The 26,675-nt window shown below is 36.0% G+C and overlaps 1 protein-coding gene and 1 pseudogene across 1 annotated transcript; one reads left to right on the top strand and one right to left on the bottom strand.

Moving 5' to 3' along the window:
* Positions 1-11,477, top strand: part of LOC127634121 (retinal-specific phospholipid-transporting ATPase ABCA4-like) — a 29,915-nt pseudogene extending 18,438 nt beyond the window's left edge.
* A 214-nt stretch (positions 11,478-11,691) lies between these two features.
* tecrl2a (trans-2,3-enoyl-CoA reductase-like 2a) lies at positions 11,692-19,461 on the bottom strand. The gene is made up of 13 exons (XM_052114182.1): positions 19,425-19,461; positions 16,348-16,398; positions 16,203-16,254; positions 15,754-15,798; positions 15,229-15,332; positions 14,990-15,105; positions 14,705-14,810; positions 14,396-14,468; positions 14,273-14,316; positions 14,117-14,174; positions 13,406-13,494; positions 13,193-13,238; positions 11,692-11,819 (listed from the first exon to the last, which is right to left on the bottom strand). Exons 1-13 carry the CDS (start codon positions 19,446-19,448, stop codon positions 11,692-11,694), a joined length of 936 nt encoding a protein of 311 aa, XP_051970142.1. The 5' UTR covers positions 19,449-19,461.
* Positions 19,462-26,675: the final 7,214 nt, after the last annotated feature.

The raw sequence follows: 26,675 nt of genomic DNA, 5'->3' as shown, positions 1-26,675 counted from the left end.
TCAAGACATAAAATATCGTTGTTTACCTGTATTCCAGCGAAGATGTAATCATGATAATTGCATACTGAATTGTGATTGGTTGTTAACAAATATTCGACATACAAGGATTATTAATGGAAACTCTCTCTCTCCCTCCCTCCATCCCTAATTGGGTTGTTTTTACCATCAAACTATCTGTCACGGTCCTGTCACTCTGTCAGTCTTGATTTCTGTCTGACTGTACCTTGATATCATCATCCCATGTCTGTCTTGTGTTTCGTTGTCTGTCTTGGTGTGAGCGCACGGTTTCGGTTGATTTCCCTGCCGTGCGCTCTTCAGTCGGACTTGTTTCATGTCTGGAGCGTGGTGTCTGGATCCTGACCCTTCTGTCTGGTTCGGTTTTGGTGTCGGGATCCAGACACTCATGTTCCATGTCTTGTCTTGTATTGGCGTGAGTGCATTGCGCTTGTCAACTTGGTGGCATGCACTCATGTCAATGATCTGTCTGTCTCTCGCAGGGAATCTTTCTGGGCCTGAAACAGTTTTTTGCTTTGCTCATCTAGAGGTACCATCACAACACACGTTCTGGCAAGGATTTCCTGGCTCAGGTCAGAATAACAGAATTTGTTATTCTCAGAACTTGTTGCTTAATTAACAATAAAAACAGTGATGAATTCCAGGGATTTTTGTTGACTAATTTGTATAGGTGGTTATATTTTATAAGTGCACCTTTATTGTAGTATTTATTCTTTTTAAGTGCATCTTTATTCTTTAATGATTATTTTATAAGCTGATATTTTTTTCTCCATAGTGTCCAATGGAATTTTCTTCCTCCGATTGTGTGGCCTGCTAGTTTTGTCTAGTTCTGTGATATTTACACTGATCATTTCTTCATTCTGGGAATATCCCAGCCTTACATTAAGCCCATGGATGTATGGGAGACAGTTCACCTTCTTTAGGTCCATTTAAAGGAATAGTTCACCCAAGAATGAAAATTCTCTCTTACTCACCGTCATGCCATCCTATACGTGTATGGCTTTCAAGCTTCTGCAGAACACAAACAAATATCTCAGCTCTATAGGTCCTTAAAATGCAAGTGAATGGTGAAACTTTGAAGCTCCATAAAGCACTTAAAGGCAGCATAAACATTACCCATAAAACTCCAGTGGTTTAATCCACGTCATTTTATGCTATCCCATCGACTTTGGGGAAAAAACAGACCAAAATATAATTCAGTTTTCACTTTAAACCTGGATATCTGCAGTCTCTTTGGTGATTATGATTTCAAGCTCGATTACACTTCCTAATACTTGACGCATGCATATATATCTGGGATGAATGAAGGAAGTAAATGATGAGAGAGTTTAAGTATTTCTATAAGTTGAACAATTATTTACCGTGTTCATTACTTGGAGGTTAAATGCTGAGTTTTTATTTAGAGGGAGATTACACAAAAAAATTATTTTTAGCATGTTCATGGTGTTCCAACCCACATGACTTTCCTTCTTCTTTGAAACACAGAAGGTGAATGTTTGAAGAATATCCCCTCTCTTTAACCATATAATGAAAAGCAAATGAGGAATGGGGCTGTCAGGTTCCAATATTGTAAAAAAGCACCACCCAAATCAACTCGCTTTTAGTAGAGGAAGAAATGACTGTGAAAGCTATTGTATGACTAATAAGACTTCAAATATACCACACAAGTCATTAGGAATGCATTTATGGTACATTTTCTGAGCTTTTCTGTCATTTTGGAGCCTGACAGCACCAGTCCTCATTCACTTTAATAATACTGAAAAATATGGACAGGATATTCTTCAAAAATGCACCATTTTTGTTCCATGGAGAAAGTTTGGAGCAAAATGAGGGTGAATTTTGTTGACAGAATTCCTTAAAGTTGTTACTTTTGTTCCAGTAATGAACAGATGTAAAGTACAGAAATGAGGTATTTTGGAGAAGTGCTTTCAAAACAGACCTGGATTTGGGACTATGGTTAATGAACCTTTAGAGTAAGTGTACACACGTGCTAATTAATAGATAGAAATAGATTGTGTCCTACTTACCTACTTACCGTGTCCATTTTTGTTCCCCAAAGATACAACCCATGTAATAACATTACCACAGAGTGGGAAATGTCCCCGGTGAACCCAGCACATATAGACATGCTGGCTGACCTGGAGTGGATGGACATAAGACCGTCTCCCAGCTGCCAGTGCAGCACTCCTGAAAAACTCACTATGTTAGCCATATGCCCAGATGGTGCTGGAGGCCTTCCTCCTCCTCAGGTCTGCTTCTCAGGTATAGAGGAGACCTTATTGGTTCTTGCGACTTGACGTCGTGAAGTTTGGTCACAAGACACACAAAAACCAATGAGGTTTGGAGTTATCGACGTAGACACCATAATGGATTTAAGCTCTGTTTATGGACTTATGAAGAATGAATAAGAACTTAAAATTTGGTATATGTATTTGCCTTTATTGCAGAGGATTCAGCCCACTGGTGACATGTTGCTGGATTTGAAGTCTTACCCAACCTTAATAAGGACAAGGTATTGTGACTATTATGACTGTTATCATTTCATAGTTAGAACTTGCATTTCCAGGAATTCTAATCTAATTTGTGTTCTTGCTTCACAGCTGGAAGAGCAAGTACTGGGTGAATGAACAAAGGTATTTGTGTCTAAAAAAACATTTGAGTACAAAATGCAATGGCTCCCTCTTGTGGGCATGTATAGAACAAATAAAGTGGCCCCGAACAGTCCTTGGATCCTTAAGCCACATTTTGAAATGTATGAATGTCATTACCTGACATTAGATAGTACATCAAACCAAGTGGCATTTATTTGAAATAAATATAGCCCAAGCACACATTTGAAGCTAAATATTTCCTAAACAAAAATGTGGTTTTAAATAAAAAAAATAAAAAAAACAATAGATATATTGTTTAAAAGTATTTTGGCTCTTTCTGATTTTTTTTTAATGCAATTAAATGTATGTTAATATGTAAAAGCCTGACTGTTTCTGTTTTCTTCAGATATGGTGGCATCTCTGTAGGAGGTCAAAGGTCGACTTCCTGTTTTATATGTGGATCCTAAAAGCATTCAGATTGCTGCTTCTCAATTAGGACATCTGCTTAACGTTACAGTGGTCAGTTTTAGAATAGTGTTCTGTGTGACTGTTTGTTATTCTTGGGTGTGAATTTGTCTTTTTGTCATATTGTTTTGATTGTGAATTTATTTAATCTTGTCATACTAAATAAATAAAAGCTAATCAAAGCCAAATACTAAATTAAAGTCATGTTAGATTAATAAAGCAATATCACACTCGCAATCGTGCTGTATGGCCCTGTGATATAGGTTTTATACAACAGTTCAACAAACAATGAAAAAAATAAATAAACATTTTTTAGGAAATAATATATATAACTAGGATTATAATAGAATATTAAAGCAATAGTTCACCCAAAAATTACAATTTTATACTGCAGAACAAAAATTAAGATTTTTTTTTATGAGAATATCTCAGCTCTCTGGGTACATACAATGCAAGTGAATGGTGAACAAAACTAAACTCCCAAAAGCACATAAAGGCAGCATAAAAGTAATCCATATGACTCCAGTGTTTTAATCAGGCATGTCTGGTCCAGAGCCATATAAAGAGAGAGTTGCGACAACTCCATTGACGCCAATGGAACGTTTTTTTTACAGCAATGGCGGCTCGTGGAGCCTCTCAATAGTTCCCGGAAGTAGCAGCAAATACCGTAGAGATGCATCAGAACAAACCGATTGCGACGCACTTTTAAAAGGTGAGATGTTTAAAGAATAATATTATCTTATTCTGTATATTATCAGTACATCTAAATAAAAATAACTTGTAAATTAAAACCTTATGGTTGAGTATTACTCATTAAATTAGGAGATAAGGGATGTTATCGGATAACTAACAGATTAGGCAAGGATTGGAGCTGGATAAAGTTAGTAACGAACACCCTATTAATTGTTGTTGTTGTAATTTTTATTTATATTTAGATTGCTCCTGCTGACTTGAGCCAACCATTTTTTTCTCCTTTCCATGTCAGTGGTGAAGCCATACATTCGCACACCTTTCTCTGAGCGATTGGAGCATCCCCATGCAGCACAGCAAACCATGGTGAAGACTATGCAACGACAACATGAAAGAAAGGACACATACAAAATGCTTGGCATGCTATTTAATTTATTAGAAATGTATTCATGAATTGCTGTAAATAGTTATTGCATTTATTTGAATAAAAATACAAAAAAAGTAATATCAGTAATATATTATTACAATTTAAAATAACTGTTTTCTATTTTAATGTATTTTAAAAATGTAATTTACTCCTGTGATGCCAAGCTGAATTTTCAGCCTCATTACTTTTGAACGGCAGTTTATATACGAGTATGCTTAAGTTGTTTTAAAACTGAATATATTGTGTATATGAATAAGTATTGTAAGAATTATACATTAGATATATAATATTTATAATACATAAATAATTATATTACTATATATAGAATTGTAAGAATTGTAAACAATAAGCTTCATTTCACTAAATTTTACATTTACGTAACTGCTGCTAATAGTTAATAGTTCATTGACCCATTGTGCGGTGCGAGCTGGAAATCACCTGTCACCAGCCTGTCTCTGTACTATCTGAAAAGTCATAAATATGACATTAGTTACCATGAGATTAGTGAAAACAATGAACATGAGGTAACATAAAAAGGCATAGCCTGAAATAAGTTGAGGCAAATAACGGTAAGCGAACACTAATCCTCAAATATTAGCTGATTTGATCTTTAAAAAACAACATCGCTGTAACAACATACTCATGCTACATACATATGTCGGTGTGTTACATAAATATATAAAATAAATGCATTTATTGACTACTAACTACCAGAAATCGTAGTTCTGTCACTCTACTCTAACAGTTTGGAATGACCGCAAAAGCACTTCCTGGAACTATCTGAAGTCTACGTGAATCACGTGACGATCAAGCATTTAGAACTTCCGTTGTCGCAACTCTCTCTCTATATGGCTCTGGTCTGGTCTATATGGGCAGAAGGGGCAGTGCTATGCCTTAATATTCATCCACTTGACAACATAGATCCATACTATAAACTGCAAATAATGTAATTTATTAAATGTGTTGAAAATGCTGTATTTTTTTTAGTATTTTTAATTCGTAAAGTAGCTAAAAGCTACGTTACACGGTGTTTGATATAGATTTTCAATCATGAGGTGCAGAAAGTCTGCTGCCCTCCCAAACTCCACAGTGCCCCTCAATTTTCCCAATGGAAATCTGTCAAATATGTAGGCTAGGGAGGGTAGAGTCACATGGGGTAACCTCCTCGTGTTCGCGATTAGGGGTTCTCACTATCAATGGGACATGTGTTAATTTGTGTGTGGATTGTGGAGAGTAGCATGAGCTTCCACATGCTGTGAGTCTCTGTGGTGTCGTGCACAATGAGTCACGTGATAGTAGCACGGATTGAAGTCTCAGAAGCGGAGGCAACAGAGACTTGTCCTCCACCACCCGAATTGAGGTGAGTTACTGTGCCACCACGAAGACCTACTAAGTAGTGGGAATTGGGCATTCCAAATTGGGAGAAAAGGGAAAAAAAAATGTACATTGTATGTTTTGTATGATGACAAATTTTATGTCAAAAAGCCTTGGCTCTTGAATTATTATCATTGTAAAGAATTTAGTGTTTTAGTTCTGTTGAAAACGTGTAAATGGCGTGTAGACAATTCTGTTTCTCACCCTCTCCTCCCTGAGTTTCTTCAACAACAATTAACATTTATAAAATCAAATTTTGATGTACAGTAGATTTTGATCTACAACACATCAACATTTTAAGATAAATCTTTCTTATTTAGTATATTAGAATCAACAGTATTATCTAAGGGTACCGCCTTGTGGTGGAATAATGCAAGGACACCACATATTGTGTTGGCGCGTTTGTGTTTAATGTGTTGCTCAATAAAGTAAAAAACTAAAATAATAATCTGATCTGCCCCACCTATATCTGTGTTCATGAGCCACTACTGGTATGTATCCATGTCTTCTGAAGCTATCCAAAATATAACTCCTTTTTACTATAAATATTGACATCAACAGTCTCCTTGGCAATCGTGATTTCAAGCTTGATTACCCTTCCTAGCACCCTCTAGCTTGAATTGAGCTTGAAATCATGATTGTGCCTAGAGACTACAATGGCAAGTATGAGTAGTTAAAACAGAGTTATATTTTGGTCTGTTCTCAACCAAAATCGATTAGATCACTAAAGACATGGATTAAACCACTTAAAATTATGGATTATTTTATGCTGCCTTTATGTGCTTTTTTGGAGCTTAAAAGTTTTGGTCACCATTTACTTGCATTGTATTTCTTCAAGAACTGTAGCAGATGTTACAAATATAAAAACAAACAAACAGAAGAATTCATTACAAGAGTTCTTTTTGCGCACACATTTTTAATTTTGGGGGAATTTTTGTAATTTCTAGTGGCATTTTTTGCCCTGAGCCACTTTAATTTCTGACCCAGTTTGTAGCTATGATGTTTTTGTATAATGAAACTTCTACATGCCCATTTATTCTGTCTTAGCTTAACGTTGAGTCTAAATATAGTATATAAATATATACAAAAATTAATATTTTGTCATAATTTACTAACCCCAATGCTGTTGTGAAACACACAAGGAGAATGTCTGAGCAGCTCTTTTCCAGGCAACAAAAGTGGATTCTGATTTTAAATACTATGGAACAAAGAACATTCAGGTTTCTTGAGATGATTCATGTGTAACTCTAATGTTTCTCTCAGGTGAAGACTTTGGTTTTGGGATTTTTTTTGGGAAGAATGTGACATTCATGGCAGTCGAAGGGTTTGTCTGTTTCATACTGAACTTCCCGATACAGTACTGATACTTCCTGGATCACTGGTGAGGGGAAATCATTGCAAAATTTGGACCAGATATTATTTGTTGGGCTCAATGCACAGTTCACTTTTGTATACCATGTTTTGAGGACCATCTTCAACTGTTCTTTCTCTTTCTAACAAGGTGCCAGATTATAAGAAGCCACTAATAACCAATGAAGATATGGATGTGGCCAAGGAGAGAGAAAGAGAGAGGATTTATACAAGAAGTTCCAGTGACATCCTCTAGATAAAATACCTATCAAAGGCAAATCTGTCCACACTGGTGCATAATGGGTAATGCTTCAGAGAACTGGAATCATGAGTAGGTTTTCTCACTCAGACATATTCTGGACCAAACAGACCAGCAGTGGACAACATATGTGTGTGAGTGTCTCCAGGAGAGGTAAACAATGGAGAAACATTGGAGACTTTTGATCTTCTCTATTGTAAGCACCATGGGTTTTGCAGAAACTAAATATTTTTTTGCTGTCCCACAGTGCTTTGGTCCTCTGGGTGTAAATGGTGCTGGAAAAACTAATCACTGAAGTTACAGTCACAGTAACTTCAGTGGAAGCTGCTGTGACTGGTATGACATGTATATGATTAATGAGCTAATCATAAAGTGATTACTTGATTTACTTACAGTGGACACTTAAAGGGATAGTTTACCCAAAATTCAATATCCTCTCATCATTTACTCATCCTCATGCCATCCCAGGTGTGTATGACTTCCTTTCTTCTGCAGAACACAAACAAAGATTTTTAGAAGAATATCTCATCTCAGTTGGTCTTTACAATGCAAGTGAATGGTGACCGGATCCTTTGAAAACCTTTATTATATATTTTGTTATTTAATCCACTGATATTTCTACATATAAGTTTAAGTGTGCAAATGTTTTTTGGGGGGTCACTATATAATCGTATATATTTAATTTCTTGGAGTTTTCCAGCATTCTGACCAACATCCTGGACGTGCATCAGAACATGGAATACTGTCCTCAGTTTGATGTTATAGATCTTCTGACGGGCAGATAACATTTGCACCTGTGCGCTCGGATCAGAGGAGTTCTGGAATCTGAGATCAGCAGAGTGAGCGATTGACTTTCTCTATAACACTTTCTAATCTCATATTACTTCTCTCTCTCTTTCTCTCTCTCTCTCTCTCTCTGCTCATTTTTGACAGATACCTCGCTATCTCTTTTTTATTAAGATAGCTGAATGGGGGGTTCAGAAGTTGGGTTTGTTTGAGTATGCAGGCTGTAGTGCAGGCACTTAGAGTGGAGGAAACAAGCGGACATATTCGACAGCTATTGCAGTGATTGGATGTCCAGCACTTCTGCTCCCAGTAAGGGACTTTCTGTGTAATTTGTCTCAAGAGCAGCAGATTGTTATCTTCTGTGTCAAGCTGAGCCAACCACAGGTATGGATCCCCACAATTGCAGTTTCCTCTGGAACTTTATAAAGAGCGTGATTCAAGATGGCAGGGTAGTGGTCCTAACCTCTCACTGGCAAGATCTCTCTCTCACACACACACACACACACACACACACACACACACACACACACACACACACACACACACACACACACACACACACACACACATGTTTGGTTTCCATGTTTTATGGGGACTTTCCATAGACATAATGGTTTTTATACTGTACAAACTTTATATTCTATCCCCTAACCCAACCCCTAAACCTAACCCTCACAGAAAACATTCTGCATTTTTAAATTTTCAAAAAACATAATTTAGTATGATTTATAAGCAGTTTTCCTCATGGGGACCGACAAAATGTCCCTACAAGGTCAAAAATTTCGGGTTTTACTATCCTTATGGGGATATTTGGTCCCCACAAAGTGATAAATACATGCTCTCACACACACACACACACACACACACACACACACACACACACACACACACACACACACACACACACACACACACACACACACACACACACACACACACACACACACGTTGGTGTGAATATCCTTATAGACAATGATTTTAATACTGTGTAAACTATAGATTCTATCCCTTAACCCTCACAAAAAACATAATTTAGTATGTTTTTTTTTAAACAATTTTAATTATGAATGGCTTACTTATAGTTGTCTTTTAATATTAAGCTGGGATATGAGAAAGTATTTTAACACTGAAAAAGTTACATACTTAAGCTTTAAATGCATTGTGAATTTGCAAACAACACAACATCTTGTATAAACAAAAGGAGTAGTCTAAATAATGTTGATTATGATTTTTATTCACAGCATGGAGGAATGTGAGTCTCTCTGCACACAATTGGAACATTCAAGTATCTTGGTACCATCCAGCACATCAAATACACGTAAGAGCACACCATACTCCAATTTTATTGAACTTTGGTATAAAAAAAATGATTCAAGGGGTTGATTTTTATTAAAACTTGTTTCAGATATTTATCCTTTTGTTTTATGTCACATTAAAACTGACTTAGAAACTTTTTACTATACCTTCATCATTTATTTTTGGTACTTTAAAAACAAACAAACAGACTTTCAATATTAAACCATGTAAATCCATTATAAAAAATACAAATGATTACATGTTTAAAACTATGTTAACCTAAACAAAGAGTAAAATAAATATAAACCATTTCAATATTTATTAAGTGAAAATGAATTCTCAATTCTTCAAAAATCACAATTGTCCCTCAGTTTTGGCATCATTTCCATCATACCAAACAATTTTGCCCCTTAATAAGTTTAACCAATTTAACAAAAGTTTCAGTGAAGAATATGCTTCATATGAAATATGAGACAAGTCATGTTTGAAGAAAAGTCAAGTTGAAAATCACCTGTGAGCAGAATAATATTATTGAGCGTCATTTCCAAAAATGCTCACATTTTGCCAAATTTTGCAAAAAGTGTGAACCTATTATTGATTGTGTGTATTTAGGATAATTAAAATGCTAGTTATTAAATTAGCCTTAGCATGACAAAAGAGTTGGCCACTTTATTTAAAAAATTGTACAAATATAATTTCCATCACCATCATTTCCTCCACAGAAATGTTCATCTTTTTCATTTTTGGTCTGAATCTTTTGTAATCCATGAACTTTAGATTTGGCGATGGGTACGTTGTCACAATGAAGATCAGGGCAGCCAACGAGGGCACAGTACTGGATCTAAATCCCTTCATGGAGAGCACATTTCCCGACTGCATTCAGAGGGAGAAACACTATAATACTCTAAACTATGAGATCTCCTCCTTCTCTCTGGCCAAAATCTTTCAGCTCGTATTGGTCAACAAAGACGGGCTGAATACTGAAGATTACTCAGTTTCCCAGACAAGACTTGACCAGGCTTTTCATACGACCCTGTTCACCTTAATTAACCTCCATACAGTATATCTGTTTGCTACACAGTACCTCTTAGAATTCCAATTAAAAAACAATTACATGAAGTATATTACAGTGTCTCCTTATTCTCTATTCTTTGTGTGCTGTAAGCCTTGAGACAAATGTATGATGCCTTTTATGCAGTCCAAAAACAGAGAGATCTATTGTCGGTGTTGGAACAGTATCTTTGGAGCTCTTCTTTTCACAAACCAGACACTAAATAGAACTGTCTAGTTTAAGGCTAGGGGATTTGCGTCGAAAGATGCCATCGACCATCCATCTTCTGAATGCTATAATTTGTCTTTATGCCTGCTTGTGGCAAATGTAGTAGAAAGAGGCCACTCTGGCTTCTAATGTTGTCTTGCTCTCTTGGTTTCTTCTGTTCTAGGTGTTTGTGAATTTTGCCAAGCAGCAGCCTGGAGAAGATGATGACATTGTGTTGCACCCAAGGGCAGCTGGTGCCTGACGGGACATGAGGGTGTTTACAGCGAAAACAAAAACTTGAAGAGGGTTGTTCTGTCATGTCAATTGGGGGCATCTGGATGTAGTGCACAACGAAAATACAATCACTGAAAAAGCTGCATCTGCTTTGCTTGGCTACAGACATACAGTGACTTGAATGTCTAAGACTGAATTAGGATTATAAAAACTGTAGCACTTTATTATATCAAAATAACTTTTTACAAATATTTTTTTTTGTTTTAAAAACAAATCAAAGGTAGCAAGAGTTTTTTTTTTATTATTTTTTTTTTAAAGGCTATTGTTATTTTTGAAATTCATATTGCATTATGTGACACGGCTTAATAATTCCTAGTTAGTGAAGTTTAACTTGATTACGAAAAATCTTGTAAATGACTCAATAGCACCTCATACTATAATAATATAATAATATAGCACCTCAAGATAAGCACACGATTTTGATGAAAGTAATTATTTAGGCATATGTTTTTGTAAAAATGACATCTGTACTATGTTATCTGTGCACCTTGACAAGAATAAATATTATAACAATCATCAAAACTGTCCTGACGTATTTTATTTTTTAATTAATTTACCCGTAATGGATTGCTGAAGTGGTTGGACATTGTTCTGCAATCTGCAACTCTCCCACAAATTCAAATTCTACTATTTTAGAATCTCAAGTGGCATACCATTGTAAACATGACAATTTTCAACATCATATTGCAGGATATCCATGACCTATTGTTGAGAAGAGGATTTAGTTTTGGTAATCCTTCCCAGAGGGTGACATAAATCAGCTTTCTATACATGCAGCTGTTCAGATCAGTCCCAATACTCTTAGCTGGGATCACAGTGTCTCTGGATTTTGACCTCAGAGTTTATTGATCAGAAGTATCTAAAATTAGTTTGTTAATGAGTGAAGTCAGAGGATAAAGGGCAGGATTGGCATGCGGAGATTTGGGTAGTCCTTAAACTCTCTGGTGTAGGTTTTGTGTTTTCCTTTGGCCCAGATGGTCATCTGCATGAAGCCCACAAACGTGAAGAGAGCCACTGCAAAACACAAGGTGAGCCCCATGTCTTTCTTTTAAATAACTATAAATAACAAAATCAATTTTGTGATATCAGTGCATAATAGACATCAGTCTTGTTATTCAAAAAGATTTAACTTCATAACAAAGAGTGGCACGAAAAAATATATAAATCTTTGGAATTAGCTGGTTTTCTGCATTAATTGCTCATAAAATGTGATCTCAACTTCAACACACAAACAATTATAATCTTTCATGTCTTTATTGATAACATCCCATTAAACATTAACAGTGCTGTGGAAAAAGTAAGTGAATCCCTAAAGACGACAAAAAATAAAAACTAAATAGAGTCAGGCAATTAGAACCTGGCATCCAGTTAATGAAACGAGATTGGAGGTGTGGGTTATAGCTACTTTAACTTATCAAAATCACTCAAACAGTTTGCTATTCACAAGAAGCATCTGTTGACGTGGGCCATTCCTCGCAACAAAGAAAAAACAAGATTTTAGAAAACCTACTTGTTGCTTTGCACGAAGCTGGAAAGGGTTACAAAATGATCTTGAAGAGCTTAGATATGAATCTGTCCACAGTTAGACACATTCTCTGTAAATGGAGATGATTTAGTACTGTGGATACTCTCCCTAGAAGTAGCCGTCCAGTCAAGATGACTCAAATAGTACAACACAGAATGCCCAATGAGGTAAAAAAGAACCCTAGAGTGACGGCTAAAGACATAAATGAATCGTTGAAACTGGTTAACATCTCTGTTCATGAGTCCACTGTACAGAAAACATTAAACAATTGATGCAGAATGGCTTCAAAAAAGAAAATCCACCTTTTGGAGTGGCCCAGTCAGAGCCCAGACCTTAACCCAATAGAGATGCTGTGTAATGACCTTAAAAGAGCCGTTCACACCAGACGTCCTAAAAATATGGCTGAGCTTAAGCAGTTCTGTAAGGAAGAATGGTCCAAAATGTCTTCTGAACGATGTGCAGGTCTAATATGCAGCTACTGGAAATGCTTGGCTGAGGTTTCTTCTGCCAAAGGATGATCGGCCAGTTATTGAATCCAAGGGTTCAGTTACTTTTTCCACAGCACTGTGAATGTTTAATGGCATGTATTCAATAAAGACAAGAAATATTATAATTGTTTGTGTGTTGTTAGCTTAAGCACATTGTGCTTGTCTATCCTTGTTACTTTGATGAAGTTGAGATCACATTTTATGAGCAATTCATGCAAAAAAAGAAAACTAATTCCAAAGGGTTCGCATACATTTTTTTGCCACTGTATCTAGGAAATTGGATGCACTCTGATTACCAATCAGATCATTGGATACATCAGATATCAAATAGCAGGATCACCCTGCTAACATGGCAATTGATACCAGTAGCTCACCTGGAACACATTGAGTCATGATGGACAGGCCCACCCAAGCGCCTACCTGAAGGATCATTTGAGCAAAGAGTAGAATGAGTCAGGCATTGGAAGCACTTGGCAGATGCGTTTATCCAAAGTGCATTAAATATATACATTCTATCCATTTTTGTATTCCCTAGGAATATAAAGCATACTTGAGTATATTAAACATCCAGTGTAATGTTTTATTACCTCATATGTGTAGTTCGGACAGGATACAAAGAAAAAGAGCCACGTAAAAGGATTTTTAGATGGATGTGGGAACTTCTGACACATGGGACCTATTAACAAAACAAAAAATATGGTTGTGACAGTTGTGAAACAGACTTACAGTATATACACTTACTGAATACTTTATTAGGAACACCTGTACACCAACTTATTGAAGTGATTAATCAACCAATCGTGTGGCAACAGTGTAATGCAAAAAAAGCATGCAGATACGGATCAGCAGCTTTAGTTATTGTTCACATCAACCATCAGAACTGGGGAAAAAATTTGATCTCTGTGATTGAGACTATGACATGATTGTTGGTGCCAGAGAGGCTGGTTTGAGTATTTCTGTAATTGCTGATCTTCTGGGATTTTCACAATTTTACTCAGAATGGTGCCAAAAACAAAAAACATCCAGTGAGTGGCAGTTCAACAGACGGAAACACCTTGTTAATGAGAGAGGTCAGTGGAGAAAGACCAAACTGGTTCAAGCTGACAGAAAGGCTATGTCAAATAACCACTCTGTATAATTATAGTGTGCAGAGTAGCATCTCAGAATGCATGCATCGAACCTTGAGGAAGATGGGCTACAACAGAAGAAGACCTCATTGGGCACTTTATTTGGACCATAGTGTTCCTATAAACTGCTCAGTGAGAATATACTGTAAGCTGTGAACAATGGAGACCAACCTTCGCATCTTAAACTGTTCAGTGACCAATGGATGGAGAAATTACCAGCTTCGCATAGCTGAAAAAACAAACAAACAAACAAACAAACATAATTCATCATGTTGCTAGTAGATCTTTAATGCAAATGATGTAGATTCGTTAAACCAGGAAACGTACCATAAAGACAATTAGTGCATAGTTGACTTGTGTATCTCCGTAAGCTGTAAAACATAGAAACATGTTTAATGTAACATATGTAATCATTGGTTATAAAATAGGCTTGTCTCTGCTGGTACTCACACGGTGGTGTGTAGAGTGGATGGTTGATGTAGTATGCTAACCATGCTGCAAATCCCCAGTAATATGCACAGTTCTGTGCAAGACAAAGACATACAAGAATCAACAAAGTATCCAGGTGCTGGCAGTACAATGTTATTTTCATTAACCAATTTCTAGTATCATTTTTGAGAAATAGCTAAATCTGTGTGTCTGAACTCTGTACTTTCTGCTTTTATGAAGACATGACAGAGCTGACAGATTACATTTCAGCCTGATTCTGATTTTCATCATACACTTTGGGAAACCAAACCAGTATCACCAAACACTCACCCTTACAATAGTTCTCAGAGGCATTGTGCCATGAGAAAAGCGGTGTACAAATATTGTTTCAAACAGTCTCTTGATATAATGAAAGGTGTGACAAGCACAAGCTAAGCTGGAGAGACACAGAGAGAAGAAAAATGTGGAAAAGATAAATAGATATGAAAGATGTAAATGCCTTGCCATAATGATCATTTACTGTATAAGGATATGGGTCCGTATTACAGAAATGTCCTTTTTTTCAGCTCTTAATCTGCTCTGCAGGTGAGCTAAACTAATGTTCTACTACTGTACCTGACCGCATGATGAGGGCTTGAAGTGAAGGCATATTTTTTGCTATAGATGTAGGGAACACGGATGTAAAAGAGGAGATAAACCAAGAGGGGACCCATGTACTCCGCCAGAAAAACCTGCAGAACATCAATGTTCTCTTACATCAGAAGCATATGTGAGTTTTGATATGTTTGTTTTTTTCAGTGCTACGAAAAGCTTGTATGCATTATTTAGTATAATTCCTGAAATTTAGTACTTACCATCGTCCATCTCAGCTGTGGACCAAGGTCTCTGAAATACATGGTTGCTGATGTCCCAACAGGCAGATTCTGTAGTATGTCTTCATCTCTCAGAGCATTTCCCTCTAAAAACACAATGGAATACAATGCAAATGTACAATAATTTAATAGGCCTATATCATTTCCATATTATAGCTTTACTGAACTTCATGTTTAAGTATGCTTTCTGGCATTTTGATCTCAAACAGAATATAGCAGGACTTATCTTGAAGCTGTGACAATTCTTCAAAACACTCAGAATTCCCAGTATTATTAGATTTATATGCAGCTATTTTCTTTCATGCTATCTTGACACTTCTTGGCATGATTTAAACTGATTCTAGTCTCACCAAAGACTGATATTCATGATTCAAACTAAATCTGAATTACGCTTGTGGTAATAATAATCAATGATGTATTGAATCCCAGCACCATATACAATATAAAGCCAAGAAAGATATCATGTAGAATGTATTATTATATTAAACTGAAGTTTCTCATACTCACTGGGGTCCAGCCTCAGGGCTTGTCTAGCTGGATACCATTTGGGATCTGACAATGAGAAGAAAAAACGTATAATTCGTATATACTTATATCAAATTCACAATCCACAGCAAAGTCATAAAAATAAGTTATAGGCATAAATAAATACTCAGATGTATCAGTTAGTATTCAGCACTGTTATACAGTACGCAGTAAATTACATCTAACATAACAATGTCCATGTTTTTATATTACATATTAATATGCTACATTAATAGAGCATCAGCAACAAAATATTATTAATAACTTCCCTACAGTATAATATATTACCTAGTGCATATAGAAAATTACATTACATAGTACTTATCATGTAATTACACAGTATTAATGATATAATTGTAAAGTGTGGCTCAGATATCGACAGCGTATACATTTGTGTGTTTTTTCATACTCCAGCAGGTAATTACACTTACATGACTTGTGAAAAAAAATCTTAATGTCGCCTATGCTTGAATGGGGTTCAACCTGCATTAAAACACATAAGATATTTCCTTTTTTCAACAGAGTGCAACAATCATTGTCACTTATCACTGATTAGTATTGGTCAAATCTGCTTACCTTATCCAAAAAACAGAGCTGCTCTTTGGTTTCTGTGTCCAGGATTTCGACCTGGCAAAGTGGAGAAGCAATTTCAGCTCAGTCAATTACTTTTTAATTCAATCAACATAAATCATGTTAAGTTAGTAAAGGTCTGGCCTTCCAGAATTATCTGCTTGAAAGCTCTATCACACAAGTGATAGAGAGATGCCACTAACATCTTTAACTTTTACCAAATTTTCCAGTTAGGTTTAGGAATATTTTGCAAACACTTCCAGCATGTTTACACTTGACTGATTGTACTTTCATGATCTTTTAGGGGCCATTCACTTCAAATGCGTTATTGCATCCATCCATGTTGTTTTTCGATTATAATTTGTTTATGTTCAAAAATGCGCTACCCGGACATCTTTGAGTGTTTTTTCAGCATCTCTTGCAGGAGAGCAGGTTTAAAAGTGTTTTGAGACACCTACTGCTCTGTGCTTTTGTGTGTGTTTGGTCTGAATGGCCTCTTAAGGTGCTTAGATTTTTTATTTAAGCTTGACAATCCCTGTCACCGGGAAAAGAGTGGCCAGGAAACTCTACAAAAACCTTTTGTATTCCACAGCAGAAAGACATTCTAACATACTGTATATAAAATGATATGATGATGTCAGAATTGAAATTTTGGGGTGAACAATTTTTTTTAAAGAGGGTGACAGTCCAGGCCCTGCTTATAAGCTAATATTGATCTGAGGTTCTCTTTTAATGTATTCAGTCCAGTTTAACCAATATTTTTTTATTCTATTCATAAATCGTCCCAAAATAAAATCTCCACCTCCAGCATTACCTTTTCCCAACCAATCTTAGCTTTGAATTCTGTACATCTGATTGCAATGCAGAGATATTTTTTTAATCTAAATTAAAAGGTGTCAGAGTTGATCTACAGAGTATGCACCGAGTCTCAAGGCTGCTGCAATTTGCCTTGAAAGCACCACATAGTGTGGAGCTCAGCAGAGCTGTCACACTCAAATTGCTCGTATACTGGATAGTGTAATAATCTTTTAATGGACAAACTGGATTTACCTAATGCTTAAATTAAAGAGAGTCCCAGTGGAGTGGTGGGGTTATTCCACAGATGGAGAAGTGTGGCATCATTACTTGCACATGTAGGACATGATTTTGATACACCTGCCATGATATTCATCAAGGAATTGAACACTAAGTACTTATATTTGCTGCTTTTTGGGAGGTATACATTGGTTAACATAGAGGCATGGTTTACATTGGGTTACACCATGGATTTCTCATATTGGTTTTATGTCTTGAGTTTATGGGTGCTTGGGTGATTTGTGTGTGTTTCAAGAGTAAAAAAGTATTATAATTTTTTTTTTTTTTTTTTTTTTTAAATCAATGAATACATAAATGTGTGTGTATCTTAACCTCTCACTATATAGACACAATAGCTCTATTATTATGTTGTGAGCTGCTATGCTGTCTACTGTTTATATAGGCAAGTTGCCTTCTAATGCAGCAACCTAAGTGTTACTTATTTAAAGGTCCTGATCTCACGAAAATAACATAACTGTGACAACATTTTTGCAACATAATTTTAAGTGGCTCCTAACACATATCGTAGTGGTTCTGAGGTGAAATGTGTGGCACTAAAATGAGTTACATGCAAAAAGCATCATTATTAAGCATTGAGGAAGGTCATTGAGGAAGTACTATTTAGCATTTGAATTTCCGTGGCCTACACACCTAGACTCCATTCACACATACACAAACAAATTCAAAGTCATTCTCATGTACATACACAAATGTAGAAAGAGCAGGTAGTAAACCTGTCTTATATTTAATCAGGCAAAGTAATCAATAAAAGCACTCTTTATATTTCTGAGTGCTGACTATTGACAGGACATCCTATGGTTGTAACCATCCCCCCCAGCACAGTAAATACACTAGTAATTATGAGAAATTCTCCAGATTGTAAACATTGTATAATTCTGTATCCACAGTGAAAGCCCATTTCTACTTAGGCTTAAAGGGATAGTTCACCAAAAAATGAAAATTGTGTAATTTACTCCCCCTCATGTTGTTCAAAACCTGTATGAATTTCTTTCTTCAATGGAACATAGTGTCCCCATAATTTAAATAGCTTAAAAGAAAAAAAAATACTAAACAATGTTTTACTGAAAATGTAAAAATGAAAGTTTTTTGTGAGGGTTAGGTTTAGGGGTAGTGTTAGGGTTAGAGGATAGAATCTATAGTTTGTACAGTATAAAAATAATGATGTCTATGGAGAGTCTTCATAATGATAGCTGCACCAACATGTGTGTGTGTGTGTGTGTGTGTGTGTGTGTGTGTGTTTGTGTGATTTAATCAACAGCAGAAGCCTCTTACTGGTGGCGATAGTTACAGTAAGTGTAATAAATGCCTGACATGGTCATTAATTCACCTAAGATGACAGGCCTGTTGGTTATGTACTGAATTATATTTACATATTTATGTTCAGCAAGCGTAAAATTAAATCAGCACAGAGCAAAGCTGCTCCCTGGGAGGAACTAAGGCCTGATGTGCCATGACAAATTCTAGCACACATAATTAGCTTAATAGACTAACAGGCAATAAGGCAAGCGTCATGGCTACTATTGTTCATACTTAATGTTTGGGATTTGAACAAACCTCTAACCCTAAGTATTAAACATTGATGTGCAACTACTTTGTGCAACAAACAAGAGTGATTTCCTCATTCAGGAGAGACGTGCTATTACTTTTACAATGGCAGACAATAAAAAATAAAAAAAATCCATAAAATTACATTGAAGGAGAGTTTTATGAAGGAATAAATTAAACAATTTTAGCTCATATTTAAGTGCTGAAGTGAACATGGCACACACACACACACACACACACACACACACACACAGAGAGAGAGAGAGAGAGAGAGAGAGAGAGAGAGAGAGAGAGAGAGGAAGTGTTCCTCTTTATATTCTTACTGTGGGAATTACATTTTTATACTTTAAGATTTAAAGTACTTGAAATGTTTGACCCTCAACTCCCAAAGTTTAAAAGTTTCTCCAAAAAGCATGTAATCTTGTAATTTAACAATATCTTACCTCAAAAAATGTTGTTCTGCTCATTTCGGGGCCCTTTTGTCTCTTGTCTGATGTAATGTAAGATTCCCCTGAGTTGAACTCTTACAAGCTGCTCCGTCTTTTCCGGTGATAATTCTCCATTACACTTTCTCTCACACAACCTTTCCATCTCCCCTCCCACTTTTCTTACTCACCCCCTCCTTCTCTCGATCTCTCTCTCTTTCTCTCTCTCTCCTCCTTTATCTATTTCTCTCTATCTGAGGCGCACAAGCAGGCATTCTTGAGTCTTTGGTCTGCTATCTTGTCCCAATGTGCTAATGTGGGAACTCTGGAAAGCCCTTTACTCTCAAACCCCCTTTGGTTATGGTCAGGAATGCACTCTCAGCCTGCTGAAAATGTAGATAAATGTAGACATAGAGGAGGAGGGCGATTTGCCCCTCCTTTTCTTTAAAAAAAAAAAGTAAATGGGGCCAATTTTTGTAGGGTTTAAAAGGGAGAAAATAAGCTTATAATTTTATAAAAGCACTTATATTAATTCTTCTGTCAAAACGTGTGAATTATTTGAACTGTAAAGTTGTTTAAGTCGTCGTTTTTACAATAATTTTAGGGTTTTAGAGTTTGCAACATTACATCGTCATGAGTTGTAAAATTGTATATAACTTTACACAGAAAAGATTAGTATCCAATTTTATCACACTAAAATCATGATAAACATGCATATTGTTTTGAAAGAGTGAGTATTTGAATGGTAATGGATTGGCCCCATTCACTTCCATTGTAAGTGTCTTACTGGAAACCAGATTTTTGCTTTGTTTGACCATTAAATGCATGGGAATTTCACCAAACTCTCTTACATATTCGGTCTTTAGAGACCCTGCACTTATATCTATCACAAATGGATCAACAAAATGCCAGGTTGTGTAAAGTTTTCAAAATGTTTTTAACACAATAAAAAAAAATAAAAAATAGAATAAAATATATTTTGAGTTTTAGTTTTCATATTTCAAAGAGAAAATGTTTGAGACATGCTAGCTGCCACAGGTCACATAAATTACAACACATAGAGAATGTATCACATAGATATCATATAGCGACTGGGACTGTTCCCCAAACTTCTAAAAACAAACAACTCACTAAATCATTTAGAACATGTTTTATTAAGGTCAAACTTGAAAAAAATAAAATAAATAATAATTAGGATAAACATCATATAGGTACGTTAACATAAACATTATATCTCTTTCAACCGAATCACTAATTGTAAATTAAATTATTACAGATCATAGTTTTAATGCGCTCTGTTTGTCAGAAACATGGCTTAAACCGGATTAATATAATAGTTTAAATTAATCTACTCCCCCAGGTTATTGTTATAAACATTAGCCTCGTCTGAAGGGTCGAGGAGGAGGTGTTATATTATACCCGGGAAGTATTCTGATTTCATTGGTGATTTTGCTAATTTTCTATCAGATCTAGTATTTACTGTAGATAGAACTTTAATTGTTGGTGACCTCAAAATTTATGAATTCACATAGATAATGAAATTGACACATTGGGATTAGCATGTATCGATATTCTCAACACTCTTTGAGTCAGACAAAATGTAACAAGACCAACTCATCGCTATAAATTGCTCATAATCATACAATAGATTTAATTCTGTCATATGGAGTTGATGTTGATACTATAAATATTCTACCGCAAATAGATGACATCTCAGATCATTACCTCATCTCATGTTTGCTGTGATCAGCTAATGTCTCTCAATCTACACCACACCATCGTCAGGTAGAACTTTTCTTTCGACCTCTAAAAACAGCTTCACTAATAATCTTCCAGAATTTTCTCACATACTCAGTAAACCAAAAAGTCTAGAAGAACTTGATGTAATAACAGAAAATATAAATAGTCTTCTCTAGCACCCTTGATAGTGTCGCCCCTTCAATTAAAGAAAATTTAGAAAAAAATGTAAAAAGAAAAAAGCCCCTCACCATGGTGCAATGATCACACTTGTGCTCTCAAGAGTGCAGCTCAGATAATGGTGTGCAAGTGGAATAATACAAAATTAGAGGGATTTTGTGGTGCATGGAAGGATAGTGTCTAAACTCATAGAAAATAACCACAACAATCCTAGGTGTTTATACAATACTGTGGCTAAATTGGTTAGGAATAAAGCCTCGACTGAACCAGATACTGGTGAACTGAACCAGATATATGTCGTAGCACAATAGTAATGACTAGTAATTAATATCTTTATTTATAAAATTTAAATGATCAGAAATTCCAGAATAATGGAATTATGCAATCATCTGTCATAGCACCTTAGAAAACAGTGTCTAATAATTTTCCTCACGAGCAACTTCAATCCTTCAATGTCATAGACCATGAAGAGCTAACAAAACTTATCGAAACATCAAAAGCCACAACATGTATGTTAGATCCAATACCAAAAAAGCTCTTAAATTCTCAGAACCTCTTCTTAATATTATTAATTCCTCGCTATCCTTAGGACATGTCCCAAGAAACTTTAAATGGCAGTTATCAAACTGCAATCATAAAGAAAATAATCATAAAAAATATAATTTATGGAAGTAAGCAATTAAAATGTACCAAATAAATATACCAAGGTATAACATAGGGTACATGACCTCCCTCTAAAAATCAGATCCATAAAACTTCAACAACTACAACTTTATGAGCATAAACTACATTCGATTATATTGCAAACACATTTCCGTGCTCAGTTGAACATCTGGATGTGCCTTGTGTAAGGATGACGATTTATCAAACCTGCTCACAACATCTGTGCCCTGCATGACAGTGTCACATTCACGAAACCCTGAGATCTTGGTTGCCTGTATGTGTTGCATCAGCAATGAATCTGAAAATTAAAAGTAAATGGATTTAACTTTCTTGCTACACCATAATAGGTATTAAGTAAATGTTTTTTTATTATTTTATCCCCATTTGGAATGCACAATTCCCACTACTTTGTAAGTCCTCGTGGTGGCGCGGTTACTCACCTCAATCTGAGTAGCGGAGGACAAGTCTCAGTTGCCACTTCTGAGACAGTCAATCTGTGCATTTTATCATGTGGCTTGCTGTGCATGACACTGTAGAGACTCACAACATGGGAGGCTCATTCTACTCTCTATGATCCACATGCAACTTACCACATGCCCCATTGAGAGCGAAAACCCCTACACGCAACCACAAGGAGGTTACCCCATGTGACTCTAACCTCCCTAGTAACAGGGTCAATTTGGTTGCTTGGGAGACCTGGCCGGAGTCACTCAGCACACACTGGATTCGAACTCGCGACTCCAGGGGTGGTAGTCAATGTCAAAACACGCTGAGCTACCCAGGCCCTCCAAAATGTGTTTTTTTTTATTTTAATTTTTTTTTACATTATTTCAGTAATATTACTTCATAGGGATATTTTATATAAATTAATTCCAATACTCAAATCAACTGTGCCAGACACCAGTGTCCATGACCAAATGTGCACTGCAGCCATTCTAAAGAAACAGTGACCTCTATTGATACTACACTAAATTAAAAACTAAGAATTAAGTTCAGACAGACAGACAGACAGACAGACAGACAGACAGACAGACAGACAGACAGATAGATAGATAGATAGATAGATAGATAGATAGATAGATAGATAGATAGATAGATAGATAGATAGATAGATAAATAGATAGATAGATAGATAGATAGATAGATAGATAGATAGATAGATAGAAGTAGATAGTAGAGGTTTTATTGGCTCCCCTATCACGATTGAATCATCCTTTATTTCTCATCTTCTTCACGTCTGTGATAGCTCAATCTTACAGACAATCCCCCAAAATAATTGACCTAGCTGCCATTGAGATGTGAAATTTAGATGAAGAGACTCTTTGAATCGCCAAAGGCACTTAGGCAACTGCAGGCAGCGAACAGTAAGGTGGCTGACAGGAAGTTCCTTTTCAACTTTCAAGGGCAAAGTGAGCACACAATTACAGTGAAGCTTAGTGTGTCTTTGTTTGATAAAGACTGTGTTACAACTGTGCAAGTGGCTCAATGACAAATAACTTCAAATATGAAGGTATATGGGGATTTACTACAAAAACAAGGGAAAAACACAGGGAATTATCTCTTTCATCACACATCCTGTTAGTATTTAAACAAATTTGATTTAATGGTTGAGAGGTGTTTTTTTTATTTGCCACAAGGGGTTGCTGTTATCTTGTTAAAACATCTGATGTTCCTCAGGTCCCTCAACTGGTACATATTCATAGTGGGAAGAGCCAGCAGACACCAGTAATTGACAAGGACCTTGCAGCTGTTTTGGGAAGGGTTTTATTCTTGATTGTTTTTGGTGGAGCTGCTTCGAATGGGCCGTGGGATGATACTTCGGATAAGGATAATGACCAATATATGGATTTTAAGGAAGTGCGCTATAATAAAAGGAAAAAGAAAACACATGGGTGATGGATCTGACTTTGAGCAGTAAAATCTAGGAATGCGAGATATGGATCAGTAAAAGAGGCAGATGAAAGAGAAATCAAAGTAATGATCACTTTTATAAAGCAATCAGAATTATTATCGAAATTACAAAAAGCAACTGAGAAAGAGATGAGATTGGAAAAGCAGTATCTTGTCTTAGTAATGGAAAGGTATTGATTATGTAAGGATGAGAATCAGAAAGGAAAGATTCCAAAAATTAAATCATTAGCAGATGGAAAGATAATCTTTTCTGAAACAGGTTTGAAAAAAAGAGAGGTCATTTCAGGGGTCCTTCACATAACCATAATGCCTCTGCGCTGCTTTAGATTTCAGCATATGGGACATACTGCAGCTGTCTGCAAAGGGAAAGTGTGGTGTGCAAAATGCAGAGGAGAACATGATTGTGGGAAATGTGAAGAGGGAACAGAGATCAAATGCAGCAATTATAGAGAAGGAAATAGTCCAGTATATGCAGGTTGTCTAATACAACAAAAAGCTAGAGAAATACAAAAGGTAAAGAAAACTCAGAACTTGACATATGCAGAAGTCAGCACAAATTAAAATGTATATCTTAAACAAAAACAAAGGTGCATAATGGGAAAGAATTTGATTCGGAACCTTCTCGCCAAAACAAATCAATGAGAGAGTTATGCCCTTCAAGGATTGAGCCAGCAGACAATCTTATGATAAGAAAAATTGATTTTGTGGCATTTATTTGTGCAGTGATAAATGCCACATCACAAGTAAAAAAGAAATCTGACAAAATGAGAATAGTGGTTGGATGTGCCAATACATTACTGAACTTATTAGGAATATCAGCTGAACAGGCCCATGATATTTTAAAATCAAAAGAAGTTGTAAATGAAGGAAGCAATACTGCTGTCCCTGATGCATCTCAAAGCAATTATATACAGCATTGTCATGTCCTTCTTATTGCTTCTTTTAAATGTCAGGAGTCTGATAGCGAATGGGCAACAATTTAAGAAATACTGTACATAGTAGAAATTGATAATTTCCAGATGTTTTTTGTGTTCTGGAAACATGGCAAAAAAAGACAAAGACAAAGACAAAATGGAAGAGGTGGAGGATGTGCTACATTTATCAAAGAAAATGTTGTATATAGAAGAGTATATAGAGTTTATAATGATATAGAATGCTTAAGTATAGAAATAATGGAAATGCATAATGAATAATGGAAATGGTATAATTTTGAAAATTAATAATGGAAATGGTATAATTTTTAATTTCTATAATCAATGTAGAGAGTTAAATAATAATTTTTATAAGAGACTGTGACATATCGAATTAAGTTATTATATGTAGCGTGGGTTAGTAAAGACATAGACAATAATGCAAAATAGTAGAGGAATTTATGGAAGAAATTTCACTGGTATGTTTAACTGATGGAAAGCCAACAAGGATGCAAATAACAAGAGGTGGAACATCTTCATTCTCCCATATTGAAAATAAAAATGGCCGCAATAGCTTGATCTTCTGCTGCAGGTCTCAGTCTGCTTTCCTAATTTGGGCCTGCTAAAACTGTTTTCATTGACTTATCTAAATTACTAGATAGAGTATTTTTCCTCGTGCAGATAATAACTGTTTGCTCCTCGCCATTGGTCAGACCGAGGTTTCCCCACAAACAATCTGGGATACCATTGAACTGATCAAAGTTGAAATGACTGCTCATCTTGATTCAAAAATTGTGACCATCCAAACTGGTCTTAACAACATTCAGGGATCTTTATCTTCATTCACTGTGTGAGCAAATCTCAGAGCTCAAACACAGGGTGAGCTCTAATAACACTGATGTCCTGACAAAACGTGAGCAAACACTTAAAAAAGAAAATGTTAATGACACTGAGAACAGAAGTCAGTCACCCAGTCTTCATTTTATTAACATTTCTGAACAAACTAAAGGAAGAGACATGATTGCCTTCTTGAACCAGCTGAGTCCGCTACTTCTTGGAAAGGAGAATTTTCCTACTGTGCCATTATAGAAAGGGCTCATCGCACTTCCACCTTCAGCTCCAGCTCTAGGTGTGCTCCTAGACCCATCCTGGTCAAGTTTTTACATTTCCAGGAGAAAGTGAGGATTTTACATCTGGCCAGGGAGAGAAAGGAGCTCACCTATATGGGCGCTCGTGTCCATACTTAAACTAATTTCAGTGCTGGTCTGGTCAAGAAACATCGGCAGTTTGATGCTGTCAAAAAGAATCTCCGTGCCACGGATATCAAATACTCTCTGCTGTATCCTTGTACAGTGAGTGTGATGGTGGAGGGAAAGCCAAAACTGTTCCACTCTCCTGAGGAAGCTGAGACTTTTTCAGAAACCTTTCCTTCTTCTCCCCAGAATAGTGTTGTGAGTAGATTATCCTGTAGGATGCTAACCTCCAATTTTTGTTTGCTTGACTGATGCTATTTAGTTCCTGTTTTTGGACCATTGACTATATTATTTTAGCAACTTCAGTCTATTCTTCTTTGTTCTGTTATTTGCAAACAATAACTTTATACAAACTTTATTTTGGTTAGCCTGCTACCTTATAATGGCATGGTGTGTGAATCAAGGTTTGCTGTAAATTGTGGCACCGGTGGCGTCAGTTTCAGTCAAGTCTTTTGTAATGATGCAATGCCGTATTGTCATTAGCTGATCATTGTTGTAAAATCATGGAATACTGAATGTTAACTTTTATTTCTTGATGTTATGTAATGACCCTCTTTCTGTTGCTATTTGCATTATTCAATTTTTCTTTACTTATGAGGCCATGTATATTTTTA

This window comes from Xyrauchen texanus, chromosome 41 (assembly GCF_025860055.1).
Source record: "Xyrauchen texanus isolate HMW12.3.18 chromosome 41, RBS_HiC_50CHRs, whole genome shotgun sequence".
In the NCBI taxonomy this organism is placed as follows: domain Eukaryota; kingdom Metazoa; phylum Chordata; class Actinopteri; order Cypriniformes; family Catostomidae; genus Xyrauchen; species Xyrauchen texanus.
The sequence above is the reverse complement of the archived record's forward strand: the minus strand, read 5'-3'. Positions and strand labels throughout refer to the sequence as shown.